The following is a 22,282-nucleotide window of genomic DNA, read 5'->3' as shown; positions in this document are numbered from 1 at the left end:
ACCTCTACCATCAGGGCATTGGTGGGGGTACTGAGCCTTAGAAACCACTGGCCAAATTAAAATTCTCAAATCATCACTAGGATTTCATACTCCTGGCTGCAGCCCTGGTCCCTAAGGACTTCTTCCTAGAGTCACATAGAGCAGAGAGAAGAAGGACTAGCAATTCAAGACTATACCTTGTGGAAGGTCTGTTCTTAGCTACCAGAGGCCTCTGGCTGGCTGAGTATAGTACTAACCATTTGCCCTCTCCTTATATAACTGGTTCTAAGCAACTAAGCAATACCCGAGACCGAGATGGTGCAGTAGCTCATCCTTTTCTGTCTTTACTAAACAGCTTGGTTTTTTGGGTTTTTTTTGTGTCTTTGTTGTTTATAATTTGGCTGTGTGGAGCCACTCGAGATCTTAGTTCCCCAACCAGGAACTGAACCTGCATCCTCGGCAATGAGAACATGGAATCCTTACCAATGGACTACCAAGGAAGTCCTAAAGCAGCTTGTTCTAAGTGGGGAGGAAGGAGAAGAGATAGGGTAAGGGGGAGGATGGGGTGTCACAGAGACAAGTGTGTTGTGTGACTATGTCAGGAAATTGATTTAACATTAAAAAACACACCCTCCACCTCCATTTCTTTTTGCTACTTCTATACTTTGGAAATGGTATGTCTTCTATGGATACGTGCTTATCATTGACTAGTAATTGATTGGTTGGAAACCTGTAGATGGAGAAGAGAAGGGTATACCCCATTGCTCTCTCACTGCCCTATTTGGGTCTTTCATTTGTGGAAAAAAAGACAGCAAATAGAAAGAAACAGGGAAGGAGTCATATATACAAATGCCCACGAGCATGCATCCCAGATGTCCCATCAAGACCTCAGTCAAGACATGTTCCAATAAGAAGACTTTTACCCCTTATTTCAAGAGCCAACACTCTTGAAAGTTAAATTATAATCATTAAATTATAATCATTCAGGGATTGTGATTCATGTCCTATATTTGTCAATTATTCCTGAACTTCCACCCAATCAAGAAAATGAGTCGTCAATCTTGGCTTATCCCATAGTCCATATCCGAAAGTTCATCCGATGTTGCTGATGTTCCTTCCAGACCTTTCTCAAGTCCTCCTCTCCTTGGCTCCCCCACTGCACTAGTTGAGGCCCTTATCTTCTCTTCCTACCTGGTCCCTGTCCTATGTCTCATCACTCCCAAGGGTGTACTTCCATGGAGAAATCATAGTGATCCTCTGGAAATGAAAATCTCCCCGTACTACTTCCCCTGCCTAAAATACAGTGGTGTCGCTTCCCCTCTCCATCAGGCCAATTTAATCTTTGCCATATAAACCTTGTGGAATTAATTTATTTAGTTCAAAAATATTTATTAAGGACCTGCCATATGTGAGGTGCTGCTTGACAAATTGGGGGTTCCGTGGTAATGAAAACAGACAAGAATCCCTGTCCTTAGGAAGCTTACATTCTAGAAGAGGGAGATAGGGCAAGAAATTAGATAAGTTGTATTAAATGGTAGATAGTGCTTAAGTGGTTTAGGGTTGAGGTCAAGGAGCTGGTTGCTGATTACATAAGATGACCAGGGATGGTGTCCTAGAGTCAAAATTTTGGGTGACGTCCCAAAGGAAGTTCAAGTACAGGTAGCAGTACAGACACGTGAACAATCACATTCTAGGCAAAGCAAACTCAAGTGTGTTCAAGAGCTCTGGAAGTAGCAAGGAGGCCAGAGTGGCCTGAGTGGAGTTAGAGAGGGGACAGGAATAGGTGAGATAAAGAAGTCACAGTGGGAAGCGAGTAAGGTATGTGGGGTCATGGAGATGCTTTTAAGCCAGGGCAAGATCTTTGGCTTTTACTCTGCGTGAGAAAGGAAACTATGGAAGTGGTTTGGACAGAAGAGTGTCACGATCTGAATAATGTTTTAATAGGATCACTTGGGCTGCTGTGTTGAGAGAGGCTATAAGGGAAAAAAAGAGGAGCAGGGGAATGTCAATTAAGAGGCAACTCATGTGATCCAGCAATCCCACTCCTGGGCACATATCCAGAGAAAACTTCAATCTGAAAAGATACATGTGGGACTTTCCTGGTGGTGCAGTGGTTAAGAATCTGCCTGCCAATGCAGTGGACACAGGTTCAATCCCTGGTCCAGGAAGATCCCACATACCACGGAGCAACTAAGCCCGTGAGCCACAACTACTGAGCCTATGTGCTGCAACTACTGAAGCCCACGTGCCTAGAGCCCGTGCTCCACAACAAGGGAAGCTACCGCAATGAGAAGCCTGCGCACTGGAATGAAGAGTAGCTCCCACTTGCCACAACTAGAGAAAGCCCACGCACAGCAACAAAGATTCAACACACCCAAAATAAATAAATGAAATAAATGATGTCTTTTTTCAAAACTTCCTTTAAAAAAAAAAAGGAGAGAAAAGATACGTGCATCCTTATGTTCATAGCAGCACTATTCACAATAGGCAAGACATGGACACAACCTAAATGTCTATCGACAGATGAATGGATAAACATGTGGTACATGTATACAATGGAATGCTGCTCAGACATTAAAAAAAATGAAATAATGCCATTTGCAGTAACATGGATGGACCTAGAGATTATCCTACTAAGTGAAGTAAGTTAGACAGAGAAAGACAGATGTCATTTGATATCACTTATATGTGGAATCTAAAAAAATAATACAAATGAACTTATTTATGAAACAGAAACAGACTCACAGACATAGAAAACAAACTTACACTTACCAAAGGGGAAAGGGGGTGGGGGAGAGATAAATTGGGAGGTTGAGATTAACATAAACAGACTACTATGTACAGAATAGATAAACAACAAGGTCCTGCTGTAGAACACAGGGAACTACATTCAATATTCTGTACCAAACCATAATGGAAAAGAATATATATATATATATATATACACACACACACACACACACACACACACACACACACACATATCTATGTAAATGAATCACCTTGTTCATCAGAAACTAACACATTATAAATTATTTTTACTTTTCAATAAAAAAGTGAAAAGGCAATTGTAAACTGCAATAAGCCAAGGAAAGGGTGGTGGAGGTGGCTTGGGGTAGGGTAGAAGCTGTTATCATGGGGATACTGCATGTGAGGGAAAGGGAGGTATCAGAGATGACACCCCAATTTTAAGACTGAGGAACTGCAAGAGTGGAGTTGCCCTTATTTGAGAAATGGAAGATTATAGAGGTGGGAGGTTGTTTGGGAGAAGATTCTCAATAACTCAGTTTTAAATATGTTACCTTTGAGATGCCTAGTAGACATCCTAATAGATCTGGAATTCAGGGAAGGGACTGGAGTCAGGTATACATGTGGGATGGGTTCATCAGCATAGACATGACATTCAAAGATGCGAATGAACTTAGCCATGGGATGAGCATACAGGCAAAAGAAAAGGTGTCTGAAGATGAATCCTGGGATGGTCCAGAAATTCGACTTTGGAAGATGAGGTAGATACAGATACAAAAGGAACGCAAACAGAGAGAAGTTACTGTGTCAAATGCCAGTGAGAAGACAAGTGAGGAAAGACCATTGGATTCTGCAGGATCCAGCCGCTGGTGTCTTGAGAAATGTGATTTTTGCGGCAGTTTAGTGACAAACCTTCATTAGGTGGGTTTTTAGAAAAAGGAAGAGGAAATTTGGAGAACAAGTCTATAATCAACATTTCCAAGGACTTGGGCAATACACTGAAAAAGAAAATAGGGCAGTACCTGGAGTCAGGTAAGAGAGTGAATTTGAGTTTTCTTTCCCTCCTTAAACAGTGTTTTTTTGTTCTTGTTTTGGGTTTTCTTTAATGCTTGTAATACTTGCATGCTCTATGCTTTGGGAAGCCATCAAGTAGAGCTGGGAAAATGTTGTAAAGGAGGTGGGGAGGGTAAGGCTGTGGTGAGGCCCTCTCCACTAGGTATGAAATCTGGCTCCCAAGTGATTGGTCAGGCCTTCCCTAGAACCATTAGCTGTTCATTTTCAGCAACAGGAGGGAAGGCGGTGCACAGACACAGATGGAGATAGCTGGATAAATGTGCTGAGAGTGTGTGGATGTTCTCTACTGAATGCTACATTCTTTCACAAGAAAGAAGGAAACTGAAATCATCTACCAAGAGTGGAGATGGAATTGCAATTGTTGGTGGTCTAAGGAAAGAGAGGGAAAGTTTAAAATTGCCATCTAGGAGATCAGGAGGGTGGATGAATTAATAAAAATAAGGGGTGATTTCTGGGCAGATTTAAGAGCTCACTTGAGGTCATGATTCTAAAGGGGATGGTCTGGACTCTGCCCATTTTCTACTGTGATCCACTGTTGCCTGCTGCTCCTCCTTGTACCAAGATGCCTGGAATTCCATGGAGTGCGTGACACACACTCTGCTCTTTCAGACAGCTTTGCTCTTGGACCCTCTGCCTGTTTCTTCTCCACCCAGCCAACTCCTACTCAATGTCACGACTCAATTTACTCCTAATTTCCTCCAGAAGATAAGTACTGTTGATCTTTGGACAACATGGGTTTGAACTGTGTGAGTCCATTTATATGAGGAGTTCTTTCAATAGTAAATGCAGCAGTACCATGAGATCCTCCACTGGCTGAATCCATAGATGGGGAATCATGGAGACAGAGAAACCGAGGACAGGGAGGGCCGCCTATAAGTTATACTCAGGTTTTTGACTGGGCAGAGGGTTGACGCTCCTAACCTCCCATTCCTGTTGTTCAGAGTGACCTGTACTGAAGCCCAGGTGAGGTGGGTGTCCTCCTCCATGCTCCTGTATCACCTGTGCACACACCTCCCACAGCCCTTGCTGGTCCTTTGTGATGTCCTCCTCACTGTGTCTTCCTCATTATGTTATGGGCTTACCAAAACCAAACAAGCATCAGCATCACCTGCTGCCCCCTCCCCACCAAAAAGTTTCTGATTGAGTAGATTTGATGTGTGGCTCAAGAATTAGCATTTCTTACAGGGTGCCATCTGATGCTGATGCTGATGAGGCGGATGCACCCTGAGGACCACTATTCTAGTTCTCCAAAGGCAGGGGCTGAGTGAGGTTCATACCCATCCCCAGAACTTGGCTGCACAGTTGGCTTGGGGTTGAAGCTCAGAAAAGTTGTACTGAGCACCCAAGGCATATTTGGCTGAAAGAGAAATAAGGTACCTGAATGGTAAGCCCTTTGCCCTCTCGGTTAATCTTCAGGTGGTGTAGTCTTCTGTTGGCGAGGTTCTCTGTATTGATGGTGAATACATGGGTTTCTTCCTTGCTAAGCTGGTAGCGAACTTGTAAGCTTCCTTGAAAGACAAACATTTGAAGTTAGAATTAAAAAAAGGACCCATAAAATGCAAAAATATGACCAGATTTTCTTTTAATTGACATGACTGTTTTCTAGGGACCTAAGTTTCAATCTTTCCATCAGTCACATTTTTAAAAGGTATTACATATGCTGTGACAATAGCATCTAGGTCCATATTAAAAATCCCAAATATAGCTGAAATGTGTGTCTGTGTGTGTCTGTGTGTGTGTGTGTGTGTGTGTGTGTGTGTGTGTGATCACAAACCAAAATACCAGTTTGGAAAATAAAACAACCACAAGTCTCTTTTGTAATTGAATTGTGAAAACTTTAATAAGATAAAATCCTTTTCCATGCTCTCTTCAATTCCTACCACTTCCTAGAACTCCCTTTCTTCCTAATTGCCTTCCTGGAATATAAGATTGCAAAGTAATCTAAGGCAGAAGAGGAGACAATAATTTGGGGTAATGAGGTCATTACCCAACAGTCAGCCAATAGAAGAAGCTCTCCACAGCTAATCCTGGTTTGCTTGGTTCCTCCTCTCCTTTTGGTTCTGACCATCATTGATTGATGATCAATGCGGGGGCAGCATATTTTCTCACTTAAAAACTAATAATAGCTCCCTAGAAGTAGCATATTTGGTGCTGAGAGGAGCCCAGATGTGGGGCAAGGAGTAGGGAAAGGGCCTGTCTTGTGAACTAGTGGGCTGGTGACTGGCATGCTCTTTCCGGCTCCTTCTAATTCTGAAAACTTGGGTTTTTAATATATAATTCAACCCAATAAAGTAAATCAGCATGTGATAATTATGTGCCAGGCCTGGAGATAAGAACCACAATCCTTGAAGTCATTTAGGACTCTCTTACCATCTCCTCCCACCGTGCGGGTCGTTCATGCACACATACACTTTCTGTATGTATCTATCCACTTCAGAAATCACTTCCATTTTATATGCCTTCACCAACACCTGCCTAGTAGCCATCCATCTCAGATGTCAATAATTTCAACCAAGACCCTGTCAAAGTATTTATTCTGAGGCTTACCCAACATTCCATTTTAGGTCTAAAATACCTCAACCATTTCTTCTAGAGCTGTACAAATACTGATCTCACCTTCTTAGGAAGTTTGATGTAATCAGTGTCTCCCAAAGCCCCCTGAAGCATCTTGTTAACTCATTTTCACACAGCTCCTAGGAGGAGAAACTCAATCCATGACTTTTTATTATTATTGCTATTTAGTTAGTTAGTTATTTTTGCCTCATTGGGTCTTTGTTGCTGTGCATGGGCTTTCTCTAGTTGCAGTGATCAGGGCTACTCTTTGTTGTGGTGCGCGGGCTCCTCATTGCCGTGGCTTCTCTTTTTGCAGAGAATGGGCTCTAGGCACATGGGCTTCAGTAGTTGTGGCACGTGGGCTCAATAGTTGTGGCTCGCTGGCTCTAGAGCACAGGCTCAGTAGTTGTGGCCAATGGGATTAGTTGCTCTGCGGTATGTGGGATCTTCCCAGACGAGGGATCAAACCCATGTCCCCTGCTTTGGCCGGTGGATTCTTAACCACTGCATCACCAGGGAAGTCCCAATCTATGACTTTTCTTTTTGTATTTTTTTAAGAACTTTTATTGAGATACAGTTAACAGACAATAAACTGCATATATTTAGAGTGTAATATTTGGTATCCCAATCTCCCAATTCATTCCCCCCAACTCTACCCACTTTCCCCACTAGGTGTCCATATGTTTGTTCTCTACATCTGGGTCTCTATTTCTGCCTTGCAAACCAGTTGATTTGTACCATTTTTCTATAGTCCACATATGTGTGTTAATATACAATATTTGTTTTTCTCTTTCTGACTCACTTCACTCTGTATGACAGTCTCTAGGTCCATCCATGTCTCTACAAATGTCCCAGTTTCATTGCTTTTTATACCTGAGTAATATTCCATTGTATATATGTACCACATCTTTTTTATCCATTCATCTGTTGATGGACATTTAGGTTGCTTCCATGTCCTGGCTGTTGTAAATAGTGCTGTAGTGAGCATTGGGGTGCATATGTCTTTTTGAATTACGGTGTTCTCTGGGTATATGCCCAGAAGTGGGATTGCTGGGTCATATGGTAGTAACTCTATTTTTAGTTTTGCAAGGAACCTCCATACTGTTCTCCATAGTGGCTCTATCAATTTAAATTCCCACCAACAGTGCAAGAGCATTCTCTTTTCTCCACACGCTCTCCAGCATTTACTGTTTGTAGATTTTCTGATGATGTCCATTCTAACCGGTGTGAGGTTATACCTCATTGTAGTTTTGATCTGCATTTCTCTAATAATTAGTGATGTTGAGCAGCTTTTCATGTGCCTCTTGGCCATCCGTATGTCTTCTTTGGAGAAATGCCTATTTAGGAATTCTGTCCATTTTTTGATTGGGTTGTTTGTTTTTTGATATTGAGCTGGATAAACTGTTTATATATTTTGGAGATGAATCCTTTGTCTGTTGATTCGTTTGCAAATATTGTGCCCCATTCTGAAGGTTATCTTTTCGTCTTGCTTATAGTTCCCATTGCTATGCAGAAGCTTTGAAGTTTCATTAGGTCCCACTTATTTATTTTTGTTTTTATTTCCATTACTCTAGGGGGTGGACCAAAAAAGATCTGGCTGTGATTTATGACGAAGAGGGTTCTTTCTACATTTTCCTCTAGGAGTTTTATAGTGTCTGGCCTTACATTTAGATCTTTAATCCATTTTGAGTTTATTTTTGTGTATGGTGTTAAGAGGTGTTCTAATTTCATTCTTTTACATGGAACTGTCCAGTTTGCCAAGCACCACTTATTGAAGAGGCTGCCTTTCCTCCATTGTACATCCTTGACTCCTTTGTCATAGATTGTTGACCATAGTTTATCTCTGGGCTTTCTATCCTGTTCCATTGATCCATGTTTCTGCTTTTGTACCAGTACCATCCTGTCTTGATCACTGTAGCCTTGTAGTATAGCCTGAAGACAGGAAGCCTGATTCCACCAACTCCGTCTTTCCTTCTCAAGACTGCTTTGGCTATTCGGGGTCTTTTGTGTTTCCATACAAATTGTAAAATTTATTGTTCTAGTTCTGTGAAAAATGCCATTGGTAATTTGATCGGGATTGCATTGAATCTGTAAATTGCTTTGGGTGGTATAGTCATTTTCACAATGTTGATTCTTCCAATCCTAGAACATGATATATCTCTCCATCCGTTTGTGTCGTCTTTGATTTCTTTCATTAGTGTCATAGTTTTCTGAGTACAGGTGTTTTACCTCCTTGGTTAGGTTTATTCCTAGTTATTTTATTCTTTTTGTTGCAATGGTGAATGGGATTGTTTCCTTAATTTCTCTTTCTGATCTTTCATTGTTAGTGTTTAGAAATGCAAGAGATTTCTGTGTGTTAATTTTGTAACCTGCAACTTTACCAAATTCATTGATGAGCTCGAGCAGTTTTCTGGTGGCATCTTTAGGATTTTCTATGTATAATATCATGTCATCTGTGAACAGTGACAGTTTTAATTCTTCTTCTCCAATTTGGATTCCTTTTATTTCCTTTTTTTCTCTGATTGCTGTGGCAAGGATTTCCAAAGCTATGTTGAATAGTAGTGGTGAGAGTGGACATCCTTGTCTTGTTCCTGATCTTAGAGGGAATGCTTCCAGTTTTTCACCATTGAGAAGGATGTTTGCTGTGGGTTTGTCGTATATGGCCTTTATTATGTTGAGGTCGGTTCCCTCTATGCCCACCTTCTGGAGAGTTTTCATCATAAATGGGTGTTGAATTTTGTCAAAAGCTTTTTCTGCATCTATTGAGATGATCATGTGGTTTTTATCCTTCAATTTGTTAATATGGTGTATCCCATTGATTGATTTGCATATATTGAAGAATCCTTGCATTCTAGAGATAAACCCCACTTGATCATGGTGGATGATCCTTTTAATGTGTTGTTGGATTCTGTTGGCTAGTATTTTGTTGAGGATTTTTGCATCTAAATTCATCAGTGATATTGGTCTGTAATTTTCTTTTTTTTGTAGTATCTTTGTCTGGTTTTGATATCAGGGTAATGGTGGCTTCATAAAATGAGTTTGGGAGTGTTCCTTCCTCTGCAATGTTTTGGAAAAGCTTGAGAAGGATGGGTGTTAGCTCTTCTCTTAATGTTTGATAAAATTCACCTGTGAAGCCATCTAGTCCTGGACTTTTGTTTGTTGGGAGATTTTTTTAATCACAGTTTCAATTTCATTCCTTGTGTTTGGTCTGTTCATATTTTCTATTTCTTCCTGATCCAGTCTTGGAGGGTTATACCTTTCTAAGAATCTGTCCATTTCTTCCAGGTTGTCCATTTTATTGATATATAGTTGCTTGTAGTAGTCTCTTATGGTGCTTTTTATTTTTGTGATGTCTGTTGTAACTTCTCCTGTTTCATTTCTAATTGTATTGATTTGAGTCCTCTCCCTCTTTTTCTTGATGTGTCTTGCTAGAGGTTTATCAATTTTATTTATCTTCTCAAAGAACCAACTTTCAGTTTTACTGATTTTTGCTATTGTTTTCTTTGTTTCTATTTCATTTATTTCTGCTCTGATCTTTATGATTTCTCTCCGTCTACTAACTTCGTGTTTTGTTTGCTCTTCTTTCTCTAGTTTCTTTGGGTGTAAGGTTAGATTGTTTATTTGGGATTTTTCTCCAATCTATAACTTTTCAACATAAGTTTGGCACCATTCAAGGCTGACTCCCAGGCTTGTACGAGGCACTGGGTTGACATAGAGATGGTCAGGGCCAGAGGCTCACTGATCACCTCCCCCTCAGCATCATCTTCAATGACTTTGTCAGTGAGCAAGTGCATCTCCTTCCAGTATATAGGCTGCTGTCATGAGGTTACTGTCAGCTTCCTGGATGGCATCGTCATGGACCCAAAAAAGTTCACTGCCCTCAAGCCGTCTTCTACCTCCTTCACATGCTTCATCTGTCTGCTTTCATTCCTTCCCTAGAGTCTCCCATCCCTACCTTCATATCCAAAAGTGTTTAACATAATGGTAAACATTGCAAGTTTATAGTCCCATAGACGAGGAACTGACTGAGGGAATATGCTCTGGATCTAATAAACAAAAAAGGATTGCCTTAGCCAGGTGTTCCCTACAATTTATCTAGGGAACTATAATGTATCCTCTTCTATGTAGTCTGAATTTTTTTTCTGTTAGTATATGTTGACATTGCTACATTATGAAGAGCATGCATTTGCGGGTATGTGAATATGGGCTGAAATAAGAAGTTCACAGTGTGGAAGTTAGAAATTGATTTGAGCCCCAGTTAGGGCTTTTCCAAATATGCTTCTGGAATAAACATATGTATAATGAAATGACCTTTGGTCACTAGCAAGTATGCTGTAAAAGTTTTAATGGATCTTATTAATATTGGAGGACTCTAGCTGTATCTAGCCTCACTTTTTTAGGTCTCCAGGCAAAATCCATATTATTATTTTTAGAATTATATAACAGGTATTATCAATGTTATTTTAAAAATGTCAGCAAGAAATCTGATTCAAAAAATGTGCTTAAGCACAATGATAAGGAATCTACTTTAAATCAAAAAGGTTGTAGTCATATCCTGTTAAACTTTCTTGCTACTTTCTGGACCAAGTTACCACCCCTTGGCCTCTATTATGCTTGAGTTCCTGCTTATGTCTTGTCATTCACCTAGAACACTCTTTTGTTTCTTACTCCATTTGATAGGTGAAGGAACATAGGTGTGGGGAGGTGAATGATTTTAGACATTTGTAGTAAGTGATGGACTCAGATTTAGAAGCGAAATCTAGTTAGTTCTAAAGAGTATGGTTTTCCCATGGAATACAAGGGTCCCATGTGTTCATCTCAGCTGAGAATGGTCTTCCACTCCAACATTTTCCATTAAGCTTATTCCTACCCAAACTCCAAAATTAAGCACTAGGTTACCTCTTCTAGGAAGTCTTATCTGGCTTCTCCAAGGTGTCCTCTTTTGCTCCTATAGGTGTTGTGCTCACTGCTATCCTAACATGTATTGATTGGGTTGTCTTGTCTATTTCTTCCTCTGGAAACACCCTGCCCCCTTATCTCTATGGCAACCCTTCTCCTTCATTAAGACCCAACTGACTTGGCCCAGGTTTCCACTTGCTCCCAAGACTGATACTTTCCTTCCTATATTGTCACTGTGCTCACTTTTAGTAACAACCTCAATGTATCATGCTTTACTTGTCTTTCTCCTTGAATTTAAGCTTCCCCAGGAGCAATAGGTGCTTATTCATCTTTGTGTCTACAGAGAATAGCACAGAGCCTGCTATCTTAAGTCTCCAGAAGACATTTGTTGAATAAAATAGCCACTCTGGAGAATGTTATTACTTCACCAAAATTATAAACTAGCAATTATTCAATGCCTACTGTGTCAGACACTAAATTAACAAATAGTTATAATGTTATAATTCTATCTTTAAGGAGTTCATAATCTAACTGAAGGAGGCCAAAGCAAGGTCATACTTGCCTGCTTATATGCCTTACATGTATTAGGTTTTTAATCTGGTACTAAAGATATTTTTTATCAAATTCTCAGATTAGAAAGTAGAATTTCAGTGGAGAAAAAGTTCTGCAAGTAAAACATAATAATAATAAATAATAGTATGATACTCACAATGAAATGGAATTCAAACCCAGGAGTACAGAACTTTAAAGTATATGTTCCTCCCACTAGATAATGTTGCCTCTGAAGACATGTCTGGCCAAATAGATGGATGAATTGATGAATAGAGAGGTGGATGATTGGGCAAAGGGAAAGGAGGGTGATTTGATCGAGAATACAGATACATGTTTTGTGAATTTAAAAGAGTGAAAACAATGAGCAGTTAGGGTTGAGGTAATGAGAAAGCCTGTTTCAGGGAGAAAGGTTTATGGAAGAAGGGAGAACTGAATCACGCAAAAAAAAGTACCATGCTTATGTAGCTGTAGAAATATAAGTGAGCAATGTGGCTGAACTTTACCATGCTGAAAGCATAGAGCCAACCACAGGCCAGTAGGGCTGATAAGAATCTTTGCAAACATTCACCCAACCACCCTTCTCATTTAGAAATATGGGAAAACAAAGACTCTGCAACATGAGTGTGAACTTGGAAGACAGTGGTGATAAAGAAAGAAGTTGCATGGGGAAGGCTTGTACTAGAAGAACAAAAGAATTTGGACTTATACTTGCAAAGAGGGGTCCTGTAAGGGATTTAAAAATATGCTTGACTGGGCTCATCTATGAAAAGTGATTTTTTTAAATTAATTAATTAATTAATTATTTTATTGGCTGAGTTGGGTCTTCGTTGCTGCGCGTGGCCTTTCTGTAGTTGCAATGAGCAAGGGCTACTCTTCATTGTGGTGCGAGGGCTTCTCATTGTGGTGGCTTCTCCTATTGCTGAGCATGGGCTCTAGGCATGTGAGCTTCAGCAGTTGTGGCTTGTGGACTCTAGAGCGCAGGCTCAGTAGTTGTGGTGCATGAGCTTAGTTGCTCCGCAGCATGTGGGATCTTCCCAGACCAGGACTCGAACCCGTGTCCCCTGCATTGGCAAGTGGATGCTTAACCACTGTGCCACCAGGGAAGCCCCAAAGTGATATTTTAAGAAAATTAGCCTGGGTACCCAGTGTCCAGGTCAGATCTAAAAGGGAAGATGAAGCTCCCAGCTCTCACAAACATTAAAGGAAAACCCATAAAGGTGCCAGAGAACCTCTGTGGAACAGGACTCCATTCTCATAATTCTGTTAATCGACCATGTCAGTTTCTTGTTTTATCACTTGACTTTGAAAGAAGGAGCCCTTCTACATGTTGATCCCCATTATAATCCTTATCAGTCCACATCAATTAGAGACTTGTGCAGCTTCCTATCCAGGCTTCAGTGTTTGCTAACCAGACCTTCCTTACCAACTAGCTCCTCTTCTATTTTCACTGCCGTATCCATCCTCAGGTAGCTTAGGCCAAAACTCTAGGAGTCATTCTTATTTCGTTCATTTCCTCCACCAGCTACACATGCTACACATCCAAGTCATCAGCAGCTGTCTGGTCTCTACAAAGTAAATCCTGCATCTCTGCACCTCTTTCCAGCTCAGCCACCACACCCTCATCCATCTGTCACCATCTCTCACCTGGACCATTGTAACACACCTGAACTTCCTTCCCAGAGTCCAGTCTTAATTCTTTTCCCTCACACTCATCCATTCTTTTTTTTATATATATACAATTTTATTTATTTATTAATTATTTTTGGGGGGTACACCAAGTTCAATCATCTGTTTTTATACACATATCCCCATATTCTCTTCCTTGACTCCCCCCTCCTCGAGTCCCCCCCACCCTCCTCACCCCAGTCCTCTAAGGCATCTTCCATCCTTGAGTTGGACTCCCTTTGTTATACAACTTCCCACTGACTATCTATTTTATAGTTGGTAGTATATATATATATGTCTGTGCTACTCTCTCACTTCGTCTTAGCTTCCACTTCACCCCCCACCCCCTCCCAAACCTCGAGTTCTCCAGTCCATTCTCTGTATCTGCATTCTTGTTCTTGTCACTGAGATCATCAGTACCATTTTTAGATTCCGTATATGTGAGTTACCATACAATATTTGTCTTTCTCTTTCTGACTTACTTCACTCTGTATGACACACTGTAGTTCTATCTGCCTCATTACATATAGCTCCATCTGATCCCTTTTTATAGCTGAGTAATATTCCATTGTATATATATGCCACATCTTCTGTATCCATTCATTTGTTGATGGGCATTCCGGTTGCTTCCATGTCCTGGCTATTGTAAAGAGTGCTGCAATAAACATTATGGTACAAGTTTCTTTCGGGATTATGGTTTTCTTTGGGTATATGCCCAGTAGTGGGATTACTGGATCATATGGTAGTTCTATTTGTAGTTTTTTAAGGAACCTCCAAATTGTTTTCCATAGTGGCTGTACCAACTTACATTCCCACCAACAGTGCAGGAGAGTTCCCTTTTCTCCACACCCTCTCCAACATTTGTTGTTTCTGGATTTTGTGATGATGGCCATTCTGATCGGTGTGAGGTGATACCTCATTGTGGCTTTGACTTGCATTTCTCTGATGATTAGTGATGTTGAGTATCTTTTCATGTGTTTGTTGGCCATCTGTATGTCTTCTTTGGAGAAATGTCTATTTAGGTCTTCTGCCCATTTGTGGATTGGGTTATTTGCTTTTTTGGTATGAAGCTGCATGAGCTGCTTGTATATTTTGGAGGTTAATCCTTTGTCCGTTGTTTCATAGGCAATTATTTTTTCCCATTCTGAGGGTTGCCTTTTAGTCTTGTTTATGGTTTCTTTGGCTGTGCAAAAGCTTTTAAGTTTCATGAGGTCCCATTTGTTTATTCTTGATTTTATTTCCATGATTCTAGGAGGTGGGTCAAAAAGGATCTTGCTTTGATGGATGTCATAGAGTGTTCTGCCTATGTTTTCCTCTAGGAGTTTGATAGTGTCTGGCCTTACATGTAGGTCTTTAATCCATTTGGAGTTTATTTTTGTGTATGGTGTTAGGAAGTGTTCTAATTTCATTCTTTTACATGTTGCTGTCCAATTTTCCCAGCACCACTTATTGAAGAGGCTGTCTTTTTTCCATTGTATATTCGTGCCTCCTTTGTCAAAGATAAGGAGCCCATATGTGTTTGGACTTACTTCTGAGTTCTCTATTCTATTCCATTGATCTTCCTTTCTATTTTTGTGCCAGTACCATACTGTCTTGATCACTATGGCCTTGTAGTATAGTTTGAAGTCAGGAAGCCTGATTCCACCAACTCCATTTTTCCTTCTCAAGATTGCTTTGGCTATTCGGGGTCTTTTGCGTTTCCATACAAATCATAAGATTTCTTGCTCTAGTTCTGTGAAAAATGTCATTGGTAATTTGATTGGGATTGCATTGAATCTGTAAATTGCTTTGGGTATTACAGACATTTTCACTATGTTGATTCTTCCAATCCAGGAACATGGTATGTCCCTCCATCTGTTTGTGTCATCTTTGATTTCTTTCATCAGTATCTTATAGTTTTCTGCATACAGATCTTTTGCCTCCTTAGGCAGGTTCATTCCTAGATATTTTATTCTTTTTGTTGCAATGGTGAATGGGAGAGTTTCCTTAATTTCTCTTTCTGCTCTTCCGTTGTTAGTGTATAGGAATGCAAGAGATTTCTGTGCATTAATTTTGTATCCTGCTACCTTACTAAATTCATCAATGAGTGCTAGCAGTTTTCTGGTAGAGTCTTTAGGGTTTTCTATATATAATATCATGTCATCTGCAAAGAGTGACAATTTTATTTCTTCTTTTCCAATTTGGATTCCTTTGATTTCTTTTTCTTCTCTGATTGCTGTGGCTAAAACTTCCAAAATTATGTTGAATAATAGTGGTGAGAGTGGACACCCTTGTCTTGTTCCTGTTCTTAGAGGGAATTCTTCCAGTTTTTCCCCACTGAGAACGATGTTAGCTTTTGGTTTCTCATATATGGCTTTTATTATGTTGAGGTAATTTTCTTCTATGCCCATTTTCTGGAGAGCTTTTATCATAAATGGATGTTGAACTTTGTCAAAAGTGTTTTCTGCATCTATTGAGATGATCATATGGTTTTTATCCTTCCATTTGTTGATATGATGTATCACATTGATTGATTTGCGTATATTGAAGAATCCTTGCATCCCAGGGATAAACCCCACTTGTTCATGGTGTATGATTTTTTTAATGTGCTGTTGGAGTTTGTTAGCTAGTATTTTGTTGAGGATTTTTGCATCTATATTCATCAGTGATATTGATCTGTAGTTTTCTTTTTTTGTGACATCTTTGCCTGGTTTTGGTATCAGGGTGATGGTAGCCTCGTAGAATGAGTTTGGGAGTGTTCCGCCTTCTGCAATATTTTGGAAGAGTTTGAGAAGGATAGGTGTTAGCTCTTCTTGAAATGTTTGATAGAATTCACCCGTGAACCCATCTGGTCCTGGGCTTTTGTGTGTTGGGAGATTTTTAATCACTGCCTCAATTTCTGTACTTGTGATTGGTCTGTTCATGGTTTCTATTTCTTTCTGGTTCAGTCTTGGAATATTGTATTTTTCTAAGTATGTATCCATTTCTTCCAGGTTATCCAATTTATTGGCATATAGTTGCTTGTAGTAGTCTCTCATGATCTTTTGTATTTCTGAGGTGTCCGTTGTTACTTCTTTTTCATTTCTAATTCTGTTGATTTGCATCTTCTCCCTTTTGTTCTTGATGAGTCTGGCTAATGGTTTATCAATTTTGTTAATCTTCTCAAAGAACCAGCTTTTAGTTTTATTTATTTTTGCTATGGTTTCCTTCCTTTCTTTTTCATTTATTTCTGCTCTGATCTTTATGATTTCTTTCCTTCTGCTCACTTTGGGGTTTCTTTGTTCTTCTTTTTCTAATTGTTTTAGGTGTAAGGTTAAGTTGCTTATTCGATAATTTTCTTGTTTCTTAAGGTAGGACTGTATTGCTATAAACTTCCCTCTTAGAACTGCTTTTGCTGCATCCCATAGGTTTTGGGTTGTTGTGTTTTCATTGTCATTTGTGTCTAGATATTTTTGGATTTCCTCTTTGATTTCTTTAGTGATTTCTTGGTTGTTTAAGAGTGAATTGTTTAGCCTCCATGTGCTTGTATTTTTTGCAGTTTTTTTCCTGTAATTGATATCTAGTCTCATGGCATTGTGGTCTGAGAAGATGCTTGATATGATTTCAGTTTTCTTGAATTTGCTGAGGTTTGATTTGTGACCCAAGATGTGATCTATCCTGGAAAATGTTCCATGTGCACTTGAGAAGAAAGTGTAGTCTGTTGTTTTTGGATGGAATGTCCTATAAATATCAATTAAGTTGAGATGGTCTAATGTGTCATTTAAAGCTTGTGTGTCTTTATTTATTTTCTGTTTAGATGATCTGTCCATTGATGTAAGTGGGGTGTTCAAGTCTCCCACTATGATTGTGTTGCTGTTGATGCCCTGTTTTATAGCTGTTAGCATTTGCCTTATGTATTGAGGTGCTCCTATGTTGGGGGCATAGATATTTACCATTGTGATATGTTCTTCTTGGATGGATCCCTTGATCATTAGGTAGTGTCCTTCCTTGTCTCTTGTAATAGTCTTTACTTTCAAGTCTACTTTGTCTGATATGAGTATTGCTACTCCAACTTTCTTTTGACTTCCATTTGCATGGAATATCTTTTTCCATCCCTTTCCTTTCAGTCTATATGTATCCCTTGGTCTGAAGTGGGTTTCTTGTAGGCAGCATATAGAAGGGTCTTATTTTTGTATCCATTCAGCCAGTCTGTGTCTTTTGGTTGGAGCATTTAATCCATTTACATTTAAAGTGATTATTGACATGTGTGTTCCAATGACCATTTTCTTAATTGTTTTGGGTTTGTATTTGTAGGTGTTTTCCTTTTCTTGTGTGTCCTACTTAGAGAAGTTCCTTTAGCACTTGTTGTAAGGCTGGTTTGGTGGTGCTGAATTCTCTTAACTTTTGCTTGTCTGCAAAGCTTTTGATTTCTCCCTCAAATCTGAATGAGATTCTTGCTGGGTAGAGTATTCTTGGTTGTAGGTTTCTCTCTTTCAGGACTTTCAGTATATCCTGCCATTCCCTTCTGGCCTGCAGAGTTTCTGTAGAAAGGTCAGCTGTTATCCTTATGGGTTTTCCCTTATATGTTGTTTGTTGCTTTTCTCTTGCTGCTTTTAATATTTTTTCTTTGTGTTTAATTGTCATTAGTTTGATTAATATGTGCCTTGGTGTATTTCTCCTTGGGTTTATTCTGTATGGGACTCTCTGTGCTTCTTGGACTTGATTAATTATTTCCTTTCCCATGTTGGGGAAGTTTTCCACTAGAACCTCTTCAAATATTTTCGCAGACCCTTTCTTGTTTTCTTCTTCTTCTGGGATGCCTATAATTCGAATGTTGGTGCACTGAATGTTATCACTGAGGACTCTGAGATTGTCTTCTATTCTTTTTATTCTTTTTTCTTTTTCCTGCTCTGTGGCGTTTATTTCCCCCATTCTATCTTCCAACTCCCTTATTCATTCTTCTGCCTCAGTCATTCTGCTGGTTATAGCATCTGGAGTATTTTTAATTTCAGTTATTTTGTTATCCATTGCTGTTTGTTTTTCTCAGTTCTTATGAACTGTTTCTTGTACTTTCTCTATTTTTTTATCAAGATTCTGTATCATTTTTACTATCATTACTCTAAATTCTTTTTCAGGCATTTTTCCTATTTCCTCCTCATTTATTTGGTCTTGTGGGGTTTTTTCCTGCTCCTTTGCCTGCATGGTGTTTCTTTATTTCCTTATGGTTGTTCAAACTTTTGGGGTTGCTTGTCCTGGCAATAGAGGTGTTTATAGAAGACTGTCCAAGCCTCAGACTAATGTCCAAGTATTGGATTAAACAAATATTAAGTCTAGGAAACACATACATGTATAAGACACACAATTACTGAATCCATTAGGACATAAGGCTCAAGAAAGACCTGACAGAACCCCAGTGTGCTATCAGATGTTCAAAGACAAACCCAACAGAAATTGACAACTGAAACAGAACAAATCAGAGACAAAAGCAAAAGCAAACAAGCAAATGAATAACACCTTACACATACAAATATTAATCCAGGGAGATTTTGTAAACTAGGATTGACTCATCCATTCTTTACACAGCAGTTAAACTTTCTCAAGTGTAAATCTGATGCCATTACAAATGTTTCAATGATGCCCCAGTGTACTTAGAGTAAAATCCAAATTCTTTCTCTAAGATCCTTTAGGACCTTATTTCATTCTACACTTGCCCACACTCACTAAATTCCAACTACTGTCGACCTACTTTATGTTCCCCAAGTCCAGTCCTACCTTCTAGTCTTTACAACTGCTTTTCTCTCCACTTGGAATGTTCCTCTTACAGATATTTGCCAGAAATCCCCTTCTCATTCGTGGGCCAAATGTGACCCACACAGTGATGCACCCCTAGCTCAATACCTGCACCTAACAATGTTTTCCAAACTGTTAGCCAAGATTGATTAGTATATTATGGAATCAATATCAGAATTCAGTATCTGTTATTAACAACTGCAGCCTCTCTGTAATTCCAGTTATAAGCATTTCACTCTCTGACTACCCTTTCAGGTACCCTTCATCTAATCCCTGGATTCCCACTATATTTTTTTTTAATTGAAGTATAGTTGGTTTACAATATTGTGTTAATTTTAGGTGTACAGCAAAGTCATTCAGTTTATACATATACACATAGATATTCTTTTTCAGATTCTTTTTCTTATAGATTATTATAAGATATTGAATATAATTCCCTGTGCTATACAGTAGGTCCATGTTATTTATTTATTTTATACATAGTCATGTGTATATGTTAATCCCAAACTCCTAATTTATCCCTCCCTCCTTCCCCTTTGGTAAACACAGATATAGACTCTCTATCTGTGAGTCTGTATCTGTTTCATAGATAAGTTCATTTATATCAGTTTTTTTAGATTCCACAAATAAGTGATATCATACGATGTTTATCTTTCTCAGTCTGACTTACTTCGCTTAGTGTGATAATCTCTAGGTCCATGCATGTTGCTGCAAATGGCATTATTTCATTCTTTTTTATGGTTGAGTAATAGTCCACTGTATATATGTACCATAATTACTTTATCCATTCATCTATCAATGGATATTTAGGTTGTTTCCATATCTTGGCTACTGTAAACAGTGCTGCTATGAGCATTGGGGTGCATGTATCTTTTGAATTGGAATTTTCTTCTTTTCTGGATATACACCCAGGTAGAAGACCTGTGATTATAAGGTCATAAGGTCTTCATTACCTCTCTCTCCTCACCATCCACTACATTCTCCCTAGTCCCTGGGACCCAGCTGCAATGCATTCCTTACCAGTTCGCAGAGAACAAGCATGCCTCTGTCACAGGACTTTGCACTTCCTGTCTGGAATCTTCTCTGGGTACTCACAAGCCTCCTCCAGCTTGTCCCTGACTCCTTCATGTCTTTGCTTAAATATCACTGGTTTTAAGAATTCTTCTCTGATCACCACGTTAAAAACTGCAAAATCCCCACCGCACTCATACTGTCTCTGATTCCTTACCCTGCTCTTTTTTTTTTTCCCAATAGAGCTTATCATTTTGTAACATTTTGCTTTTGGTTATATTTATGACTTACTGCCTATCTCCCTCCATTAGAATGTATAAACCCAGAGACTGAATAAGACAGAATTATCTAGAAAATAAAATATATATAAGCAGCATATGTAGGGAAAGCATTGTTTCAGACATACAAACCCATGCAGGGTCACTACATGAAAATGCTTCTTACTGTATATTTTGGCCAGAATTTGGTGGAAAGGCCTGGTCTTTCAAACAGCTTTTTTTAAATACGATTTATCATCAACCTACTCATTTATTAATTTTTACAATTTTAAATTTGTTTAGAGATTTTCATCCTCCATTTATTTGAAAGCTCCATGATAACAGAATTTTGTTTGTATTTTTCTGTGGGATATTCTCAGTGTCAAGAAAAACGCCTAGGGGCTTCCCTGGTGGCGCAGTGGTTAAGAATCCACCTGCCAGTGCAGGGGACTCGGATTCAATCCCTGCTCCAGGAAGATCCCACATGCCACGGAACAACTAAGCCCGTGCGCGACAACTACTGAGCCTGTGCACCACAACTATTGAGCCCATGTGCCACAACTACTGAAGCCCATGAGCCTAGAGCCTATGCTCCACAACAAGAGAAGCCACCATGATGAGAAGCCCATGCACTGCAACAAAGAGTAGCCCCCACTCTCCATAACTAGAGAAAGCCTGGGCAGCAGCAAAGACCCAATGCAGCCAATAAATAAATAAATAAATAAATGCCTAGCATATAGTTAGGGTGGAGGGGGTTCAAAAATATTTATTGAATTTTTTTATAGAATAAATGAATGGTTAGTTTCAGTGATATATATTTCCTTTATCTCATCCATGCTTAAATATATATACCACAAGCAATTATTTAAGGGTTGATAATAATTTTGATAATTATCATTGTTACAACTATAAATATTAGCTATTGTTATTTTTATGATCAGTATTATTAAAATATCATTTATTGCCCACTTTGTTCTAGGGATTGTCTTAAATGCTTTTCTCATATTTCATCTTTAGACCTCAAAAATACGCCACACACATTATTATTTTATGCTAATTGTACATATGAGGACAATTTAATTTGTCTAATCTGATCAGACATTTAAACCACAGCCATTTCATGCAGACCTTTCATCTCCTCTGATTGTAATCTGCATTTCCCACATTCTCACAAGCATGGAAAGGTGGCAACTACACTCAGCCTCTCTTCCTTAGCACCCACCATATGAAGATACAGCATTTAATAAAAGCCATTTAGATGAAGGCATATGTCTGTATGATAATCCCACTTAGTTAGACTTCACAGACAAATCATGGAAAAAAAAAATCTGTGTTCATTCTGAAGTCAAATTCAGTTGTCCAGAGCTTGTTCTCAAATCACCGCACACACGATTGAATGCTAAATTTCATGAGTTGTCTCCAAGGTAAAAAAGAAAAAAAAAAACCACTTATATTTTGAAGCTTCTTTGAAAAAGAGAGAGTTTATACTTAAAAGAATTGCACACTCCATGGAAGATAAGGTCCATTTTCATGGCAAAGTTAAACATTATGGTTCTTCTCCCGAGTTTCTATCTTTGGCAAGGTGAGGACAGATTAGAACAGAAAAGAATCAGCTCCCCTAAAGAAAATATTCCCAGCTCTTTGAGAATTTCTCATGAGTCAGTAAGTGCAATGCGCTGTACATTCTCAGATCCACTCAGCTGTGCTGGTTTTCTAGGGCTCAATTCATTTCTTATTCAAAAACAACCTTGAAAACTCTCAGAAGAAGTTTTAAACAGGTATCAAATTTTCCAGCC

The 22,282-nt window shown here is 39.1% G+C and overlaps 1 protein-coding gene across 2 annotated transcripts in view; it reads right to left on the bottom strand.

Annotated features, from left to right (window-relative positions):
* Positions 1-22,282, bottom strand: part of CNTNAP5 (contactin associated protein family member 5) — an 893,955-nt gene that overhangs the window by 50,410 nt on the left and 821,263 nt on the right. For both annotated transcript variants that reach the window (XM_057745525.1, XM_057745526.1), the window contains exon 20: positions 5,179-5,309. In XM_057745525.1, coding sequence (XP_057601508.1) covers positions 5,179-5,309 — 131 coding nt within the window. The remainder of the gene's footprint in view (positions 1-5,178; positions 5,310-22,282) is intronic.

Source organism: Hippopotamus amphibius, chromosome 8 (assembly GCF_030028045.1).
Source record: "Hippopotamus amphibius kiboko isolate mHipAmp2 chromosome 8, mHipAmp2.hap2, whole genome shotgun sequence".
Taxonomy (NCBI): domain Eukaryota; kingdom Metazoa; phylum Chordata; class Mammalia; order Artiodactyla; family Hippopotamidae; genus Hippopotamus; species Hippopotamus amphibius.
This window is presented reverse-complemented; position numbering and strand designations above follow the sequence as displayed.